General features: G+C 41.4%; 1 protein-coding gene across 1 annotated transcript in view; it reads right to left on the reverse strand.

Annotated features, from left to right (window-relative positions):
• Window positions 1-11,345: 11,345 nt before the first annotated feature.
• Window positions 11,346-20,095, reverse strand: part of LOC105926481 (phospholysine phosphohistidine inorganic pyrophosphate phosphatase) — a 41,617-nt gene continuing 32,867 nt past the window's right edge. Inside the window, exon 7 of the mRNA XM_036142026.1 lies at window positions 11,346-11,998. Within this exon, the coding sequence (XP_035997919.1) occupies window positions 11,896-11,998 (103 nt within the window). The 3' untranslated portion in view covers window positions 11,346-11,895. The remainder of the gene's footprint in view (window positions 11,999-20,095) is intronic.

Consider the following 20,095-nt stretch of genomic DNA (forward strand, 5'->3'; position numbering starts at 1 on the left):
TCTAAGGAGCGCGGTGACGTGGGAGGCGGCAGTGAATGTGGGCCATGTGTCAGGGCTGCTGCTGCTCCGTTTGTCTGCTTCCCCTCCCCGCCTCTGGTGCCTGTGCAGACCTCAACAGTTTATATTGTTCACTTTTATTTTTTTGACTCTGTTGTGATTGCGCACCCCTTCACGGCCTGCCCTCGCCGACGGTGACGGCCGACGTTCTTTGAAAGTGTAAGGTAACCCCCCAGAGAGGGAACGAAGTCGCATCATTAAAGGTCCGGCTGAGTAATTTGAAGATTGCTTGACATGCTATTCTCTCCGAGCTCAAATACCGCACAAAGCCCCATCTGTGGGGAATAAAAAAAAAAAAAAAGGAGGCCTCCGAGGCCGGCGCATGCTCCAGTAATGGACGATTATGTTGTCCTGCGAGAATCCGTACGCTTTGCACAGTAAGGTCACGCTCGCCCCTGTCAGCCGCCTGTGGTACGTGCAAGCCACTCACCGGCCCTGGAAATGGGTAAACATGGCCCTTGTTAAACGTGCTGAGCGGCAGGCTGACACACCGAGGGGCCCCGCGGGTCTTTAATCAGCAAAGTGACAGGAGTGAAAGGAGGCTGTGTTCTGGGAGAAGATAGGCGTACAACAGGAGGGGTGGGCAATGTTTGGGCCCCGCGCTGCACGCTCTCACAAACCCCCCCACAAGCGCCAGCTCCAGTTTTTGGTCACTTTTTTGAACTGTCATGGGTGGTTATGCACAGTCCTTTTGTTTCCCCCGATGAAGATTCCCAATGCATATTTGCCTCCGTGTTGTCACAGATGTTCCTGCTCAAGGCTATTACACTATTTGGTCCACATGTGCACAAACCATTTAAGTGCAAAAAAAAAGAAAACGTTTTCAGAACTGATTATACACTGCTGTGAAAAAGCCCCCCCTTCTATTTCAGACTTTGACTAGGCCACTCCAAAAACCTTCAGCCATTCAGAGCTGGGTTTGCTTGGAATCAGGGTCCTGCTGTATTTTTCATTTCATTGACTGAATGAAGGACATTCAAGATTTTCTCGGAGAGCAGGATTCATTTATCCATCGATCGCAGCAAGTTGTTGGATTTATTATGACCGCCTTTTAGAAAAAGTTCCTCCTTTTTCTAGACCGGCGGTGTCCGCTATCAGTCCTTAAACGCCCCCAGATGTTTTCCTGGTTTATCGCACCTCGATACTCTACAAACCCGATGACACGTCGAGGAAGTAATTCGGCTGTGTCGAAGCAGGGACACCGACCTCTGAGGCCTGGAGGTCGTCACTCCTGGTTTTTGTCAAAAGGAGACCGTTAAAAATGCAGCGCATTTGTTTGTCGCCTGTTCACCAAATTCTTCGTAGATCGGAAAAACGACTTGTTGCTTTTTAAGACCTTTCAAGCCTGCGATTGTGTTCCCAGACAGGTGTCTTCATTCTGCTGGTAAATGTAGCTTTAAAAACTAAATACTGCTAGAAGCTGGCTGTAATCAGACCTGGGTGTGGGTAGTGGAACAGAACCCCCCCCCCCCCCCCAAAAAAAATTATTACAGTTAATTTGTGTTTTAACAAGGATGGTTTATGTTGCGGGTTATCTTTAGGGTTAAAATTAGCTTGATGTCAGACATTTACAGTAAGTGTGACAAACAGGAAAAGATCTGTAAGAGGGAAGGTACCTTTTTTAAAAATGGTGTGTGGAGAGGGGCTGTTTAAAACTCCTTTAACTATTGCTTTAAAGGTTCTAGGATTAATTCATATCCACGTATGTAATTCTGTCTTGTCTCAAACATTTGGGTGTGTTGACTATTTTTCAGTGATAATGCTGCTTGCGTGTTGGCTATAAGCCACCGGAATGAAAGTGAACCTGATGCAAAAGCAGAAAGAATCTCAAACGTACGCAGACACACAAGACGTTGGGAACGCTGGCGACAGTTTGTCCGCAGATCCCTTGTGAAAAGTCAACTGCTTTGGAGGCCAACTTGTTGACTGAACTGATTTAATGGTTAACTGTGGGGAAATGACAAATCGAGGCCATAAAAGCTCTCCTGACGATAAGAAAGATCCCGTTTTCCACGTCGGCTGGAGGAAGCGAGCACTCAACGGGCTTCCTTTCTCTCGGACAACGAGGCAACTGAATAAAGGAGACAGAAAGGAGCCCAGAGATATAGAGAGCTGGTTAGAAAGCTGAGGTCTGCCGCAAACGACCACCGTCACGCCCGGATCAAACACACGCACAAGATCGAAAACGGCATCATGGGGGACATGCTTTTTGTCTAGAGGTCTAGAGCGCAAGGCCTTCGTGGGCAGATGAGAAGGGGTCATGTCCCTGGAGGGGTGGGGGGTGGCTGGGGGGGTTGCGATGGGGCCACATTAGCAGAATACAGACTCCTCTGTGTTTGAACTAGGACGCTTCTCAGATTGCCTGTCAAAAAAAAAAAAAAAGGGGAGGGGGGGGATTGGATTGGGAGCGAGAAAGCAAAGGGAGGGAAACATTCAGCGTTTGGCTCGAGCCATGACTTTTCAGGCTTTTAAAGCCTCACCACACCCGTTGGAACTGCTGGCACGGATGCCCACGAGGAATGGAGAGTGATGAAATGTGGAGGAAAGTATGAAACCTGGCGAGCAAAAGGCAAATATTCCACACTCAGAACGGTTGGGGAGGGCGGGAGGGGGGGACAAACAACTGGCTGCTATAAAAACAAGTGCAAGTTTTCCACGGATAACGGAGCGCTCAGTGCTGCAGGTGCTCCGCTCCGTCTGGTCAGCTGACCCGCCGTTTCCTGTCAAACAGGAAAGAGGCAAACGAGAGGAGATGAAAGTTCAAGGTAGCACACAGCTGGCAGTTGTTTTAGGTGGCTGAATGCAGGTGCGACACAAGCGCGGCAGTGTGCGCGCCGGCGAAAAAGGAGTCCAACCCAAACAGATGACATACAATCGAATGTGATCGTTGGCTCGGGCCGACGGCAGGGTGCACTCTGCGCGCCGTTTGCTCGGTGGGATCCCGGTGGCACCTTCTGCAAAATATATGAACAAATAATCACTTTTGTATTTCATAAATGTTCGAAGAAAGACAAAAAAAAAAGCTGCCTGGAATCGTCTTTAAAAAAAAAGAATCCTAAGTCCTTGTGAATATGCAAAGCGAGGAGAAAATGGCAGAGGCATAAATCCACAGATGAGGCCTTTTCTCCTCCTGGTCCAAGCAGTCCTGATATTCACACTCCGGCTACTGAGGCGTCTTTGACAAAAGCTAAAAATGAAATAATCACATTAGAGTTCGGAGAATAGGAAGAAGGATGAAGGGTGGGAATAAAAAAAAATGCATCCTTGAAAATTAATGAAAATCAAAAAAGGTTTTGGAATGACTTTATTTATTGTTCTAGTCTTAAAAATCTGTGTCCCCCCCAGTGGTGGTTCTAGACCAAATTTAGTAGGGGGGCCAGGGTGGGGCCAGTGTTTTTTCACAGGGGCACAGAACAAACGATTTGGGACTAAAAGCCTAAACAGGTCAACATTTCATCATTTAATATATTAAGTAAGCCAAAGAGCCAATTGTGGCTCTGGAACTGCAGGTTGCAGACCCCTGATCTTTTCTCAATACAGCGAGAGCTTAATGTGAAACAGCTACATTTTTTAATTATTGTTATTTTTTCTATTTATTTTTTTATTTTGTTATTTTATTATTGTGTAAAACCATAAACATAAAAAATACAACTGATCCAAATGAGCAGTCAGTCACGGTATCTTTGTCAGCATTTATCATCCTAAGAAATTGAATATCATGTCTTTAGTACAGGAACAGTTCTACAGGGCCCCTGTTGGCCCCTGTCTAGAACTGCCCCTGGTCCCCCATTTTCCCATTTGACTCTTTCAGGTACATAAAGGAGCCGTTGGCTTTCTGCTCCATCTGACAACCGATGGAGTCGTTTTCTGTAATCTACTCGCCATATGCAGCGCTTTCTCGAACGTCTGAACACCCGTGAACGTTTCTATTGGGTGCTCAGCTGCTGGGTCACGACCACTAACTCAGATGTATTACGCAGAGATTTTATGTGACAGACCAACACGAATGAGTGCATAAATATAAAGTGGAAGAAAAAGTGCTTTTACAAATAAGAATCTTTAAAAGGTGTGGGTGGCATCTGTTTGTATCCGGTCCTGTCTCAGTCAATGCCGTGAAGAATCACTTTTCACTGGGATTTCAGCTGCAGATCTTTGGGTCGTATCTGTTACCGCCTTGGATTGAAATATTTGCCCATTCTGCGTTGCTAATTAGTTTAACCTCAGTCAGGTTGGATTTGGGTGGATCTTGGAATGCAAATCTTAAAATTCTGAATCACAGATTGTCATCTCGATTCAAGTCTGGACTTTGACTAGGCCATTTTAACAAGAATCTGCTTTGATCTAAATCACTCCATCGTAACTTTGGCTGTATGTTTAGGGTTGTCATCATGCTGGAAGGTGAACATTCACCCCAGTCTCAACTAGTTTGCCTTTAAGTGTTTTTTTCTGTCAGGATTGTACTATATTTACATCTGTTAAGAAAAGCCTGCCCGTAGCACAATGTTGCCACCACCATCCTTTGCCATGCAGATGATGGTTTTTGGGGGAATATCCGTTTTTAGTTTTCCACAATTCATAGGAGTTTGCACATAGACCAAAATGTAAACTTTTATCTTATCTGGCTGTGATGGCCACACCTGCAGCCACACAGTCGGTAACCTCACAAACCACTTTTTCACTTTAAGTTTGCACATACTGTATACATACGTTAATTTGTTTGGTTTTTAGTGTGACAATATTGAAGTACATTAGTTCCAATTGTAGCGCGCACATTTGGTTAACTTTTGTATATTTAATTTTGTTACATGCTTAACATCTGTTTGTTTTCTTTTTTTTGGTGTTGTGGGGAGTGCCTCCAACTGGGCTGAAGCAGAGGACTCTGGCTGGCACACTCCAATCCCTGATTGACTCACTGATTGGGTGGTACCATCTGGAGTTCCACTAGGGGGGAGAAGACCATGGAGTCCTTATTTTAATTCTGTGGCAAATTCTTTCTTTTGCTTTTGTGATTTATTTATTTTGCTAATTTTTAGTTATTAGTCATTTAAGTTTAATCCTTAAACCAACTGTGTTTAGTTATCTTTGTTGTTGCGTAGATGTTCCCTTTCCCTCTTCCTCAGTGTGTTAGTCTGGTCTGATCAGCCAGTATTTAAGCCCCCTTTGTTTGTTGTATGTGAGGTCAGTTTGTTTGTTTGAGCAGTTAGTTTGAGGTTTTTGTTATGTTTAACTTTGATATTTTTGGCTTGAGTTAGCTTCTTTATTTGACCTCTTTTAAGGGCCCTATAATTATTGTTTGAAATTTTTGTTACTTTGGGGAAATAAAACCCAGTTTTTTGAAAGTTACAACTGTGTCCTCATGCTTGACCGGCTCGGTCCCTCACACTGGCATAACATAACATATATTTAAGAGTCAACTGGCCCAAGCAGGAAGCCAGTTATAGAAATACAGTGCCTTGACAGATGTTTGTCTCCTTACAGATGTCCTCTTTCTGTCACACTTAAATGTTTTATATCACAAAAGACATTTAATACTGAAACACATGGAGTAAAAGATTTATTTAGACTCTTTTCTGTCTAAAATTATTTTAATTGAGCCATATTAGAGGGTTTTGCATCATAAATGGCTAAGTAAAGATCACGCTATAGCATCTCAACCAGAGTTAATTCTATTTTTTTTTAGGCCATATTAAACTATTCAGAAGTTGAACTGCCTGTGTGCTTTGGATCATTGTCCTGTTATTTAATCCAAGTGTTGTTGGGTGTTCTCTTCTAAGTTTTTCTGCTGGAAAACAAGATTCATGGTTCCAACAATTACAAGTCGCCCCGGTCCTGAAGCAACAAAGCAGCCGCCCACAGAGACACTACCACCACCTTGTACAGCAGCTTTAACCAGTTGCACACCTTCCACTCATCAGTCCACAGAACATATTTCTAAACATGTTGCGGATCATGAGTTTTTTTTTTTTTTTTTGGCAAATGAGAGATGAGCTTTTGTGGGTTTTTTGTTGTCGTGGACACTCCCACAGATGCCATTTTTGTCCTGCCTCTTTCTTATTGTTGAATGATGAACTCGGACCTTAACTGAGACAAACGAGGCCTATAATACTTTAGATGTTGCTCTGGGTTCTTTTTCGACTTCCTGGGTGTGCAGCTGATGCGCTCTTGGGGTAATTTTGACAGGCGGGCCACCCCTGGGAAGGTTCGGCACTATTCCAGGTTTTCTCTGTTTGTGATTAATGGGTCTCACTGATGTCAAGAATTTTGATTCTAATCTGTTTTTTAATGTCTTTGTCAGACAGGAGCTATTAAAGTGATTTCTTGATCTTACAGATATGATCAAGTCTGGGTGGGGCTTAGTCACAATTTAACAAGGTGGGTATTTTCTCAGGGTTCCAGGTTGATATGGATAGCTCCTTTAAAAAAAAAAAGGAATCGCATTTCAAGAACTGCTTTTCCGTCACTTGGTTTATCCTCGTCTGATGTTAAAATTAGCTTGACGATCAAACATGTCCGGCTTCCTGGCCCTAATACTCCGTCGTAGCTTCTTGTAAGAGTTGTCATAAAATACAACTCGTAATATTATGACTTTATTCTCATAATGTTGCGACTTTATTATTGTAATATTATGACTTTATTCTCATGATGTTGCGACTTTATTCTCATAATATTATGACTTTATTCTCGTAATATGACTTTATTCTGATATTATGACTTTATTCTCGTAATATGACTTTATTCTCATGATGTTGCAACTTTATTCTCATAATATTATGACTTTATTCTCGTAATATGACTTTATTCTCATATTATGACTTTATTCTCATGATGTTGCGACTTTATTCTCGTAATATGATTTTATTCTCATAATGTTGCAACTTTATTTTCATATTATGACTTTAGTCTCATAAAGTTACGACTTTATAATGTTACATTATTCTCATAATATGACTTTATTTTCGTAATATTATGACATTATTCTCATAATGTTGCGACTTTATTCTAATAATATTATGGCTATTCTCATAAAGTTACGACTTTATAATGTTACATTATTCTCATAATATTATGACATTATTCTCATAAAGTTACTTTATAATGTTACATTATTTTCGTAATATTATGACTTCTCATAATGTTGCGACTTTATTCTTGTAATATTATGACTTTATTCTCATAATATTATGACTTTATTCTTGTAATATGACTTTTTTCTCATGATGTTGCAACTTTATTCTCATATGACTTTATTCTCGTAATATTATGATTTTATTCTCATAATGTTGCGACTTTATTTTCATATTATGACTTTATTCTCATAAAGTTACGACTTTATTCTAATAATATTATGACTATTCTCATAAAGTTACAACTTTATAATGTTACATTATTCTCATAAAATTATGACATTATTCTCATAAAGTTACGACTTTATAATGTTACAACATTATTCTCATAATATTATGACTTTAATCTCGTAATATTATGACTTTATTCTCATAATGTTGCGACTTTATTTTCATAATATTATGACTTTATTCTCAAAGTTACGACTTTATAACGTTACAACATTATTCTCATAATGTTATGACTTTATTCTCGTATTTAAAAAAAACAACTTCTCTAGCCTGGCCCTAATACTCCGCCGTATCCAAGACTTGGTGGTCAAAGCTGAAATTTTTACGGAAACCTTGATTCTGTCGTTGGTGAGCCACGGTTACAAAAAAAAAAAAAAAAAAAAGAGTGGCAGAGTGGAACCTGTAAGCGAGGATCACAAACATAAGTCAGCGAGGTGACCTGCTGTCAAAGTCAGGGACTGAACCTGCCGGCAAATCTCACCATGCAAAAACAGCGGAGGTGAAAAACCGATGTGCAAATTACCCTGAAGAGAGCAGCCTGTTGCTTAAGCATTTTACGGCCTGTCATTATAATGGCAGGGAGGACACATGTCCGGACATGTCTGCTGAAAACGAGGCCTTCGCTGTTCTCTGGAGCAGCTCTGCCCCCTGCATTCACGGTGAAAGAAGCGTGCGCTGGACTCCAGGAAGAAACTTGCCATTCGTTTACCCAACATGGCAACCTGAACCGGGTAAACTCGTACTAATTTGTAACTCGTGTAGTGGGGGGGTGAAAGAGCGGATGACCTCAGGGAAGGCCTCAGTGTCGTGGTTGCTTTTATGACTGAACGACGCTGAACTTGCCAAGAGGGGAACTTCTGTCTTCAATTCCCACGTTAAGCTGCAGTTTGAAGAAAAAAAAAAACCTCAGAGAAGCAAAAACTAAAACCAGTGAAATGCATGTTTAATTGCCTGACATGCAAGGCCAACAGACAGGAACGTAAAAAAAAAAAAAAAACAGACAAAACATTCATTGAAACAACGTGTAGGCTGTTGGAAAACAGAGCACCAGCCGCACCAGCTGCTAGCACTTGGCTGCGAGCGTTCATATTTAATAAACAATCTGAAGGAGGAGCGACACGGCGAAGCCCCGACACGGTTTCATAACACCACGCAGCCTTTTTTTTTTTTTTTTTTTTTATTACCTCTAATTGTCCAATAACATTCAAGCATGCGTGTCAGCTAATGGCGAAATGAACCAGAAGGACCTCGGTGAATTACTTGGCAGGGGATTTTTGTTCTCGCAGAATGTACACCGGGACCTCGAGGGCAGGCAATTGAGAATCATTTGTTTATTGCCCTACTTCAAAAAAAGGCCTTTGTGATCCAGCTGGCACACACTGAATTTACTCGCTCATCATTTTAGCAGCTCTTGCCGCACAGCTCAACACAGACATCTAGTCAAAACGATAAAGACAAGCAGCTCGAGATGCTGTGATTCTTCTGTGATAATCTGCTTTACTTTCTTCAGTTCGAAACATGAATACGAATTGAAGGAAAATAACAGTTTTTGACTGATCGCCCATCCCAGTAGCTCTGACCACTTGTTCAGTCTTTGTACTGAATTGTGCTATATAAATAAATTTGCCTTGCCTTGCCTTGTTTAGGGTCATTGTCCTGTCGCAGTCTCACATCTTTTGCCGCCTCACAGGTTTTCTACCAAGATTGTAGCTCCACCCATCTTCCTATCAACTCTCACCAGCTTCCCAGTCCCTGGCCAAGCACGATGCCGTCACCACCGTGCACCGCAGTGCCAACAGAAAGTTCAAAAATAACGGGCCCCGTTAGCACGTAGGGAAAAAAAAAAAAAGGTTCTATGTTGGTCTCATCTGACCAGAGCACCTTCTTCCAACACGTGTGCTCCTCCTTGGCTTTATTCTTGCCACACTTCCACAAAAGGCCAGGTTTGTGGAGTACACGGCTAACAAACGATCTTACCAGCGCTGTGGATTTCTGCAGCTCCTCCAAAGGGAACATGGGCCTCTGAGCTGTTTCTCTGAGAAACGCCCTCTCGAGGAAGCCTCTCAGTTTAGCTACAGGGCCAGGCCTTTATAGGTTTGCAGTTGTGCCATACTCTTCACTCTGAGAGCTCTGTCAGATGTTCAAAGCTTGGTATTTAGCGTTATAATTTAGCACAGCTTTAAATGTCTCCACCACTTTACGTATGACCTGTCTGGTCTTCATCATGCTTTTTGTTCACTACAAATCCCAACCCCCCCTGAGGCCTTCACAGAAAAGCTAGATTTTTACCAAGAATAATTACACACACTGCAAAAACAGAACTAAAAATAAGGAAAGATTTCTTGAAATTAATGCGTTTATTCTTGACCGGAGCAGGTAAATAAGTTGATTTGCCAATGGAATGAGATTTTTGCACTTAAAATAGGAACAACTCATCTCCATCATCTTATTTCAAGTGCAGGATATCTAGCTTATTTTAGGGGTCAAAATACTTATTTACCTGCTCAAATCAAGGACAAACGCGGTAACTTCAAGAAATTCTTCCTATTTTTTAGTTCTGTTTTCTTTGCATATTTGCTAAAAGTGACTTCTGCATTTAACCATTAATTATCATGGATGATGTGTGTGAGAATGTGCTATTTCAAATTTTTTAGTTGTTTTTATCAGTTATTTGTTATTTATTTCTTATATTGTGTGTAAATTGAGAGACAGAGATTTATTTATTATTTATTATTGTTTTTTTGTTTTTTTTTTAAACATATGCACGGATCGATGGCACTTTTTAAATTTCGTTGTTCTTGTGACAATGACAATAAAGTTTTCATTCATTTTCATTCATTCATTTTCAAGACATTTGGTTGCACTGGATTTATTTAGGGATTACAGTGTAAAGGGTGGCAGGGGTGTTGAATACAGAAAAGACCCCACTTTTATTCAGTTTTTTGGACACTTTTGACAGTAAGCTGACAAGAAAGGGGGTTGAGAGAGAGGAGGAAGACATCAACCCGCGATGGGTGCGTCGAGGACTGAGGTGTCTGGACATGTTTCACATGCGCTACACCTGTGCCCCATTAATTCGTGGAAAATTTAGGGTCGGGCCATTAGAGGGATCAGAAGCTGTTACAAGATGCTCCCACTAAATAAAATTTATGTAGAGCAGCTACATAAGTAATTGATGGGTAATTTAGAGAATTTCAAGTTGATGTCCAATAATTATAATTGAACTTTATCTATCTCACAATGGAGAAATTCACTTCTTTAACCCATCTCCTTTGGGGAGCAGTGGGCTGCCACTGTGCGGCGCCCGGGGAGCAGTCTGGGGTTAAGGGTCTTGCTCAGAGACCCAGAGTGGCAGTCTGTGGGAGTTGAACTCAGAACCTCCAGAACCCAAGCGCAATGCTTCTAACCACTACACCATCACTCCAATATCAGGTTTCAGAACAAATAAACAAAATGTTTTACAAGAAAACAATGGCAATATCTTCTTCAATCAGAGTTCTCATATGTATGACAAATAAAGGGTGAAACAAAACCTTTCACCATTAATGCAATTCTGTTGTGGTAATTCGATGCACAAATAGAATAACAAAGTATAGGTTGCTGTGACTTGCTTTTATATTGCCTTTATACAGTTCTTTATCCCTTTTGGCCAAAGTTATATAGGGCCAATGTGGAGGGCCTAAAGAACCACAGGTTGATGACCCCTCGTCTATCACATAACATCCCAATAAAATTAAAATTAAGTTTGTAGTTATAAATGTGATTAATCATTGTAAATGATCATGTTTCTCCGAGATGATCTCATTTCCATTTCGAGGATTATTCTTTTTTGTGAAATACAAAAGTCTCCTCTGATATGAATTACAGTTTAAGATAAAGGAGACAAAAGCAAAACCTTCCCCCCGCTTTATTGACACAACAATGACTCAGAAAAAAAATGAAATAGCTTTATTTTCCAATCAGATTTGTGTGACATTGTCTAGTTCACGTGCACGTTTTGTGTCGCTGCACGTAAAACAACTTGACCACAGTCATTTTCTCAGCTGCACTTGGTTACAGTAGGTTTCCAACGACTCTGAGCAAACACTGCCTCGGTTTTCCCGATCTAACTGTCAATCAGCAGCTGGTTACAGGCTCGTTCGCGTCAAGCTGGAGGAATCCCATCTATGTCAATCATGTACCGACAAATGCACACCGCAGCCCGACAGCGTTTACAACCGACTAGGATAAAATTCACCGGAGTCGGTTTTAACACCATGTAGGGCGAGCAGATGGCTGATCCCTTCCACCGTTTAACGGCAACGTTTATAACAGCTAGACAGCATGGGAACACTTCGGCTAATTCCTTTCGCATTTTTGTTCAACTACCTCAACACTTAGGAACCTCCTCGTGTGAAACGACACATTTAGGAGCTATGAGTTAGCGCTACAAGGCAACACAGAGGCTGGATTGCTCCAGGCGGCGGCGAGTTGGAGGGTTTCCTCAGGCTCCGCGCCCTCTCTGACCGAGGATCACGTCCACGGCCTGGGCCAAGTTGTCCACGGTGGCGTCGGCGCTCACAGTCGGGTGTCTCTCGTCGCTTGGCCTGCGGGACGACAAGTGAACGCGTCAGAAGCAGGAAGGCGCAGCTGCCGCATGGGATGCTGTAAACGAGGAATTTAGCTCTGATGCTATCAGCACCTCAAAACAACACGGAGCGGAGCTTAAAAACTGGGTACGGCGGCCTAAAAACGACCCACAAAAAGGCAGAAATAGAATTACCCAAGCAAGCTTTGTGATAATAGGACCGAGTAGAGACAGTCTCAAAGAATGACCTGCAGTGCAATAACAATACTGTTTCCAAAAGATTTTTTTTTGTTGAGATGTTGATTCGTGGAGGTAGAGGGCATGTGTGCTGCTGCTTGCCAAAAGCAAAGCAGGGCCGCGCAGCGCATGTTTTAGATCTTTATCACCAGCTGCAACGGTGCGTTCCCACCTGAAGCGTTTCTGTATCTAGCTGAAACAAACTGGGAGACACACACACACACACGCAAAAAAAAAAAAAAAAAATCAAGTTGTTTCATCTCCAACACTCCTATATTCGACTACTTCCACAAGGACAATGCACCCTATCAGCTCGAATCATCTCCACCGGGTTTCTTGGACACAACAATGAGTTCGCTGTTCTCCCGTGGCCTTTCCAATCACCAAATCTCAATCGCATAAGGCTAGTACCATTGTACCTAATAAACCGACGTGTGTGGGAGTCTATCCCACACACTGACAAAACTGCCACGATGACCAGATAACCAGTGTTCACTACGCCTGCTGGCAGCTGGTCACTTCCACTTCTCACCGTGGTGTACGTTTGTAGTTTTGGTCATTTCGCACCAACCGTATTTTAATCCGTACTCGTTCTGAAATGATATCCACCAGCTGGGGGACACTTGAAGGAGTCAACCGGCCTAAACGGCAATCAGAACCAAAATCAAAGAGAAAATGGGGCATCATAAGACGCTTTAAGAAAATAATGTACTGCTGCTGAATTAAGTCACGGGAGATTTGAATCTTTTTGTGACTTATCTTTTATGGACATACTTCATGGTAATCCTAAACTACTGTTAGCAGCGAGTAAAAATACCACAGCACAAAAAAAAAGGTTAGAAGCAGAACCGCCCACTACAAGAGAACGCTGTGAACATGTTGCATAGTGAAAAACTCACCTTTCCCTCAGACTACATACAGAACGTTCTTACACAACATGGTTTAAAACAGACAGACTGTGTGAAACCAACAAGACTAGACTTGAACCAACGTGAACTTGTGACACCTAAGGCATGTTTTTTTGTTGTTGTTTCAATCATCAAAACGGGGCTCAGCTGTGAAGAAAGATCATACCCCTCAGATATCATATCCTGTTCTGGGTTATGGTATACAAGCCAAAACAAAGAGATTCACACCGTGCTGTCTGTATAGGAATACAAAGAGTGTTGTAAAGATTAGAAAGTGCTGTATTTGGATGCTGAAATAAGAAGATGGAAGAAAATACTGAGCTGCAATGAAAAAGAAACCCATATAATACGATTTAACGGGTGTGAAAAGGTTTATTTAAAGGGCTGTAATGGAAGTGGGAAGTTATGAAACAGCAATGTGTAGGTGAAAGGGCAGATTAACCCAGAGCCTCCCAGCCTGTAGTCATAAAGCAATGACTGATCAATGCGTCAACGTTTTCTTTGCGTGCAAACCGTTTGCTGTTGAAAACTTAGCTAATGGGGGCCGCAGACTGGCTGAGGCTACAACAGCAATCCGGCTGCTGCCGTGGTTCCTAAACTGTGGCAAGCGTCGCAAAACGTGGAGCAACGTTTCATTTCGTCCTCACTGACTAACGAACGCCCTTCTTTGGAACAAGGTCCGCTGATGAATGCAGATATGGCTGTTTAATCAGCTGGTGGAGGAAATACAATCAATTTGGTATGGCACCAGGCCCGGCATTTCCTCCTAATCACATCAAAAGACATGGACACCCCTTTCATTCATCCACAGGAGTCCTGTTCATTTATGAAGGGGAGCTTATAGATCCCCCCCCCCCCACACACACACACACCAGCTACCCCTGCTCAGACCAGCCTAGACCAGACTCTGTGTGCTGCCTCTGTTCTGTCCCTCAGTCACGGGTTGGAGCTCCAGATGGGGACTCTTTGTCTGGCTACGGGCGTGCGGCACACACCACCATTAATCCCGCCTTCTGAGAGCCTGCGGAGAACCATGGTAAATATTTGTGAGCCGTCCAAGTGTAGCGTTAGAAAGGAGAGGCCTGGAGGTCGAGGCGGCAGAGGGGTGTTGAATACTGAAGCCACGTTGAATGAGGGAAGAAGCGGTGCCATGTGTTTACGCACGTCTGTCAGCTGCCAGCGCTTGGGTTATGCGAGCTGCCGCACTAATGGCCGTGGTGTTATGTCTCCTCTGCAGAATTGCTCCCGCACCCTTTTCTGCCCGAGGACTGATGGGGCTTACACAGGCACGCACGCACGCACGCGGCATGAACTCACAAGCCAGTCAGTCGCATGGCTCTAAGGTTTCAAGCAGCGAATCCAGCCGCATTGTCTCTTTTACCTGTTGCGCTATTAAATCTTTCAAATGTCCCCCTTTGCTCCTGTCCCCAAGACGTCCGTGCAGGCAGGCAGGCGTGTCCGCGGGCATTCATTTTGCTGCTTTCCAATCTCTGCCATGAATAATGGAGCAGCGCCCAGGTCAATGTGACCATGCAAAATTCAGCACAGTGCTTCTAGTGTTACCGGTGAGGTAATGCGCGGCCCCGCTCCGCGTCCTTCAGGTCGGAGCAATATCAATACGCATAAGCGGATCCGTTCGGCCTCCGCGACTGGCCGCCACCGCACTGCCTTTGTGCAGCGGTGAGGTCAGCCGACGAGGTAGACGGCAGCGGCAGTCAGGGGTTTTGTCCGAGGCAGCTGCTAACACGTTGGCAGAGCAGAGTGTTTCTCCACATGCAGAGAAAAGTGTTTCTCTGCATGTGGAGAAAAGGCCGAAAAGTAGGGCTGAACGATTTTGGAAAATAATCTAATTGCGATTTTTTTTCTTAATATTACGATTTAATGCGATTTTTTTTCAAGTTTAATTTATCATGTGTTTTTAAATATATACAAACAACAAATCAATTGGTTTCCTCGCGGTGCGGATTAGTTGCTAAAAGACCCACAGCATCTAAACTCATTTCAACCAAAATTGCAATTTTGACTTTTCTCTGCATTAACCACAAGCAACAAAAATGGCCTCTAAATAAAGATGTTTGTAAACAAGGACTATTTTAAACAAGAACTTTTAATGTTTCTATTGATCAGAATATTATTCAAGAGAACAGCTTTTAATTTAATTGGACATCAGTCCTTGTTGAACATAAAGTGCAACCAAAAAGCAAGTCTATGTATTAAACTGATTGACCTGTACTTAATGCTATGTATGATTATACAAACTTTAAAACAAGTAATAAAATTAGATTACCTCACTGCTGCAACTGTCTTCCCTTTCATGTGGAGGCAAACCCACTTCAAACATTTTACCAACACCTAATGGACGTGTCTAATTCACCAATTGTTACATAGCCAAAATTGCAGACTTCTGTGATTTGGAAATTGCGTTTTTTTAAATTGCAATTATATTGAAAATGCGATTAATTGTTCAGCCCTACCGAAAAGGCAGCGTATAATTGTGAAGCGCTGGGCCCACAGCAGTTATAAATTATGGTTAATGCAGTAAAATGTATTTGGTATATTTGCTTGTGGATCTACGGAATAATAAACATTATTAACGGCTAAGTTTAATTGCTGGAAATTTTATCAAACTAAGAACAGTAGTTTTTGTTTTGATTTTCAGGAAGTGTTTCATGTCTGTACTATTAGCAGATTCCTCAAAGAATAGCAACAGGCTTACTTTAAATACTGCCATTCATTTTTTGTTCAAATCTGAATCTTCTGGCCCACTGGTGAGATTAAACCGTGACGCTGAATTTGTGTCTTTGGCTGCGTTCACACTGCAGGTCTTGATGCTCAACTCCGATTTTTTTTTTACTCAAATCTGATTTTTCCCTGAGGTGACCATTCATACTACCATTAAATGTGGCCGCCATCAGACTTCTGTCTGAACAGTTTTAGTCCCCAAAGCGACTCGCGTGCACAGATAACAGAAGGAGACCTCACAGAGCAGTGCATTGTTTACGGAAGTAATGATGAATGTAATTGTTTCTAAAAGTGTTCAATTAAGTTTTGTTAAAAAAAATATATATATAAAAAATAGAAAAGATAAAAAAAATAAACAAAAAAAACGTGGAGACCGGCATCTCTCCTTGTTATTATTAGAACGCTATTGCGCAATGGGAGCCAATAGTATTAAGACCACATTATAGCAAGATGAAGATAAGAGGAAAGCAACACAGCTATTAACAACGGTCTGCTGCTGCTCTGCGTGGATGTGTAGTGAGACAGGAGAGTGATGTGAAAGACAGATAAAATGTGACATGACGGTTCAGACGCTTTGAAAAAAATCTGATGCGTATCCAAATTTGTACCACATATAAAAGTGGCTCAAATTGGATTTCTTTTGGGTGTCTGTGTGAAAAGATCGGAATTGGTCTGTTCATACTGCCGTGAAAAAGACAGATATGCAGTATTTTAGAGCGAAAAAATATATAAATGTGGAAATTACAAAATAAAACATAGTTGGCCTGATAAGTACTGTAACAAAAAACAACCTATTTGACAAAAAACAACAACTTCGTAACCACACCTTTTACAAACAGGAAGCGCACACCATATTTGGATGAAGTGTTATCTGAATCCACAATGTCCGCTTTACTATTCTTGTACATTGGGCAGAAGACTTTTTTTCTTGATTAAAAAATAAGATATTTTCTAATACACACACATTGAAAGGGTGTGAGGGTCTTTCTTGGAGACACTGAAGATGGTAACAGTGAACCCTTTAGCTGCAAAGATCACCTATGCAGGAAACATGGGTGATCTCCGGTAAACTAAATGAGGACAGATTTCTCCTCACCAAATAAAAACACTGTTGGAAACACTTCCTGCCCCAGGATTACGAAGCATTTGGATTCTTGACTTTAAAAGGTGGAACAAACCAAACCTTAGGGAAAAGAACACAACAAAGCTCATACTACGACTAAGACAGATATTTTAAGAAGGAAGTTACCAGCCAGACCACAAATGATGTTTGTGAGCATAAAGTTCCTAAGGTAAGAAGACCGTTTCAATCTCTCCAAAATAACCCTACAGCATCTTTAGGCTGGTATAGGACCTATTGGATGAGTAACAACTTGGAAGTCATGTTGAGCAATTGTAAAAGTACACAAAATAGTAATAATAATAATAATAATAACTGGGTGAAATAATTTGAGGAAAAAACTCAGATTTCAAAGGAAAAGAAAAGTTGACTTCACTTAGTAACAACGTCCACACCTAACAGTGTGGTTGTTGGCTCGGCCTGGTTGTGCATCAGTACGGTGCACTTACTGATTGAAAAATGTTCAGAAATTTGGGTACACGGCTGGCTAGACCCCAACCAGGGCTGATTAAGAGTCTTGCACATCTGATAGGACTTATAGGATACTCTTCATGTAGTACAGCACAAGTATAACATGCCAGGAGGTCATATAAAAATACTTTTGTGTAATTGCGGTATTTGCCTACTATAAAAAGTCCACTTTTAATTTCTTTTTACAGAATATGAAAACAAACAGAAGGTTTTTGTTATGCGCCACCTAATAGCATTTAGGTCGTGTTCACACATTGAAAAAAAGGAGTATATTGGAGTTTTTGCTGACTAATCTGTCACAAGCTGATTCTAAGCATGACTTGCAGCAGTGAAGTGGTATACAAGTACTTCTCAAGAAAATAGAATATTGCGTAAAAGTACAATAGTACAAAGTAAAAGTGCAATATTGTTGCCAGTCATTTCAGAAAGTGAAATTGTTGTTTTATACTGATTCATTATACATAGAGTAAAATATTTCAAGCTTTTAGCTAACTTTGACGATAATGGCTCCCAGGTAAAGAAGACCCATAATTCAGTGTCTCACAGAAAATCACATTAGACCAATCAACAAAAGGATATTTGAAGCACAAATGTCAGGCTTCTGAAAAGTATGTCAATTTCTATACACTGAAAACTTGGTTGGGCCTCCTCTTGCATGAATTACTGCATCGATGCACGTTGGAATAGAGGCGATCCACCTGTGGCAGTGCGTAGCTGTAATGGAAGCATAGGTTGCTTTGATAGCCGCCTTCAGGTCATCTGCCTTGTTGGGTTTGGTGTCTCTCATCTTACTCCTGACAGTAGCCCAGATATTTTCTATGGGGTTCAGGTCAGGGGAGTTCTAGATTAAATGCAGAATTTACATTAATTTGAAAACAGGCCTTTGGACCATTGAACAACAGTCTGCTTCCTTTTCACCTTAGCCCAGGTGGAATGCTTCTTGGTTGCCTTTGGTTTAGGAGTGGCTTGACACGAAAAACTTAACTTTTGTAGCCCATGTCTAGTATTTGTCTGTGCGTAGTAACTCCTGAGGCACTGACTCCAGCCTCCACTCCTTGTGAAGCTTCCCCAAATTCTTGAAAGGCTCCCTGTTGCTGGTGCACCTTTTACAACCACACTTCTTCCTTCCACTCAATTTCCTTCTAATATGCTTGGATACAAGACACTGAACAACCAACTTCTGTAGCTATGACCTTTTGTGGCTTCACCTCCTTGTGAAGAGTGTCGATGACTGTCTTCAGGACATCTGTCCAGTTAGCAAATCTTCCCCATGATTGTGTCGCCTACTCACAAACACTGAGAGACCATTTAAAGGCTCAGGAAACCTTTGCAGGTGGTTTGAGTTAATTGACTGATTAGGTGTGAAACCATGAGTATCCAGTAATTAACTTTTTCACAGTATTCTAACTTTTTGAGAAGCTGAATTTTGGGTTTTCATTGTCTGTACGTCATATTCATCAAAATTACAATAAAAAATGCCTGGAATATATCACTGTGTGTAATGATTCTATATAACATGTTTCACTTTGAGATGATTGGTATAAAAATATTGCTCTTTTCCACAATATTCTAAGTTTTTGAGATGTACCTATCGGCAGATTGGTACAAAGACTTTACAATAGTCCTTCTAAAACACTTCACATACAGAAAATAAGAAACTTTGAATATTCTCAACAAAGTAACTGCATGCGGATGGAAGAGTGCAGAACGTTTGATGTGGTAGTAATTTTTAGGATCAGTAAGGGCTGACCGAGGTGAACGTTAGCCTAATTTCTGTTAAGGTAATGTTGCACATTACTACGGTTAAAAAAAATTCACAACCATAGTTAGAAACAGTCCTTATATACGAGGTGAAAGATATGTTCACTAAAAAACCCACAAGTCGTTAAATTAGGAACAAAACCAGGCATGCTTTTAATAAATAACCCACAGAAATGCACAGATAAAGGGTAGGTAAGATGGCATTTCTCTGCCTCCACTTGGTAAATCCCTTTGTAGGGAAACATTAAAACGGGAACCCCGGTTCTAGTTTCAACCAGTAAGCAGACTTTTATTTGCAAACCGAGGATTCTGCATAAGAGGAAACACTAGTGCGGTTCGGCCATACACGGTTCCTTCTTATCCAAAAGTATGACCAAGCCTTTTTTTTTTTTTAGCTCTCTGCGCCAACACAGGATTTTACTTTTACTACACCATTTAAATACATGTTGACTACCTCGAGTACAATTTAGGTCCTTACTTTCTATCTTTAGATGCAGGAATCCAAAAATATTTCTCAGAAACATTTTTAACTGAAGGACTCAAACTACCAAAAGAATGTTTCAAGAATGAATCTCATCTTTGTACTATACGTGCTTCAAACCTACAATCATCAACCTGTAATTCTGACCATGTGAGACATTATATAAGCTAAACATGTTGCAAGTGAAAACTCTTCTTGCATTATGAGACTACCCTGGCTTAGAGAAATTACCCATGGATAACATACCAATCATCACTATAAACATTTTGTGTGAGTACAGACTGTGCCTTGATGACATGAAAGTGGCCCCAAATGACTCATAAATAGTGCATACTTGTTTGTGAAAGTCAGCTGTGCATGAGAGATAAACAAGAGAACAGATACGGCGCAGAAGAT

This window comes from Fundulus heteroclitus, chromosome 10, assembly GCF_011125445.2.
Source record: "Fundulus heteroclitus isolate FHET01 chromosome 10, MU-UCD_Fhet_4.1, whole genome shotgun sequence".
Lineage (NCBI taxonomy): Eukaryota > Metazoa > Chordata > Actinopteri > Cyprinodontiformes > Fundulidae > Fundulus > Fundulus heteroclitus.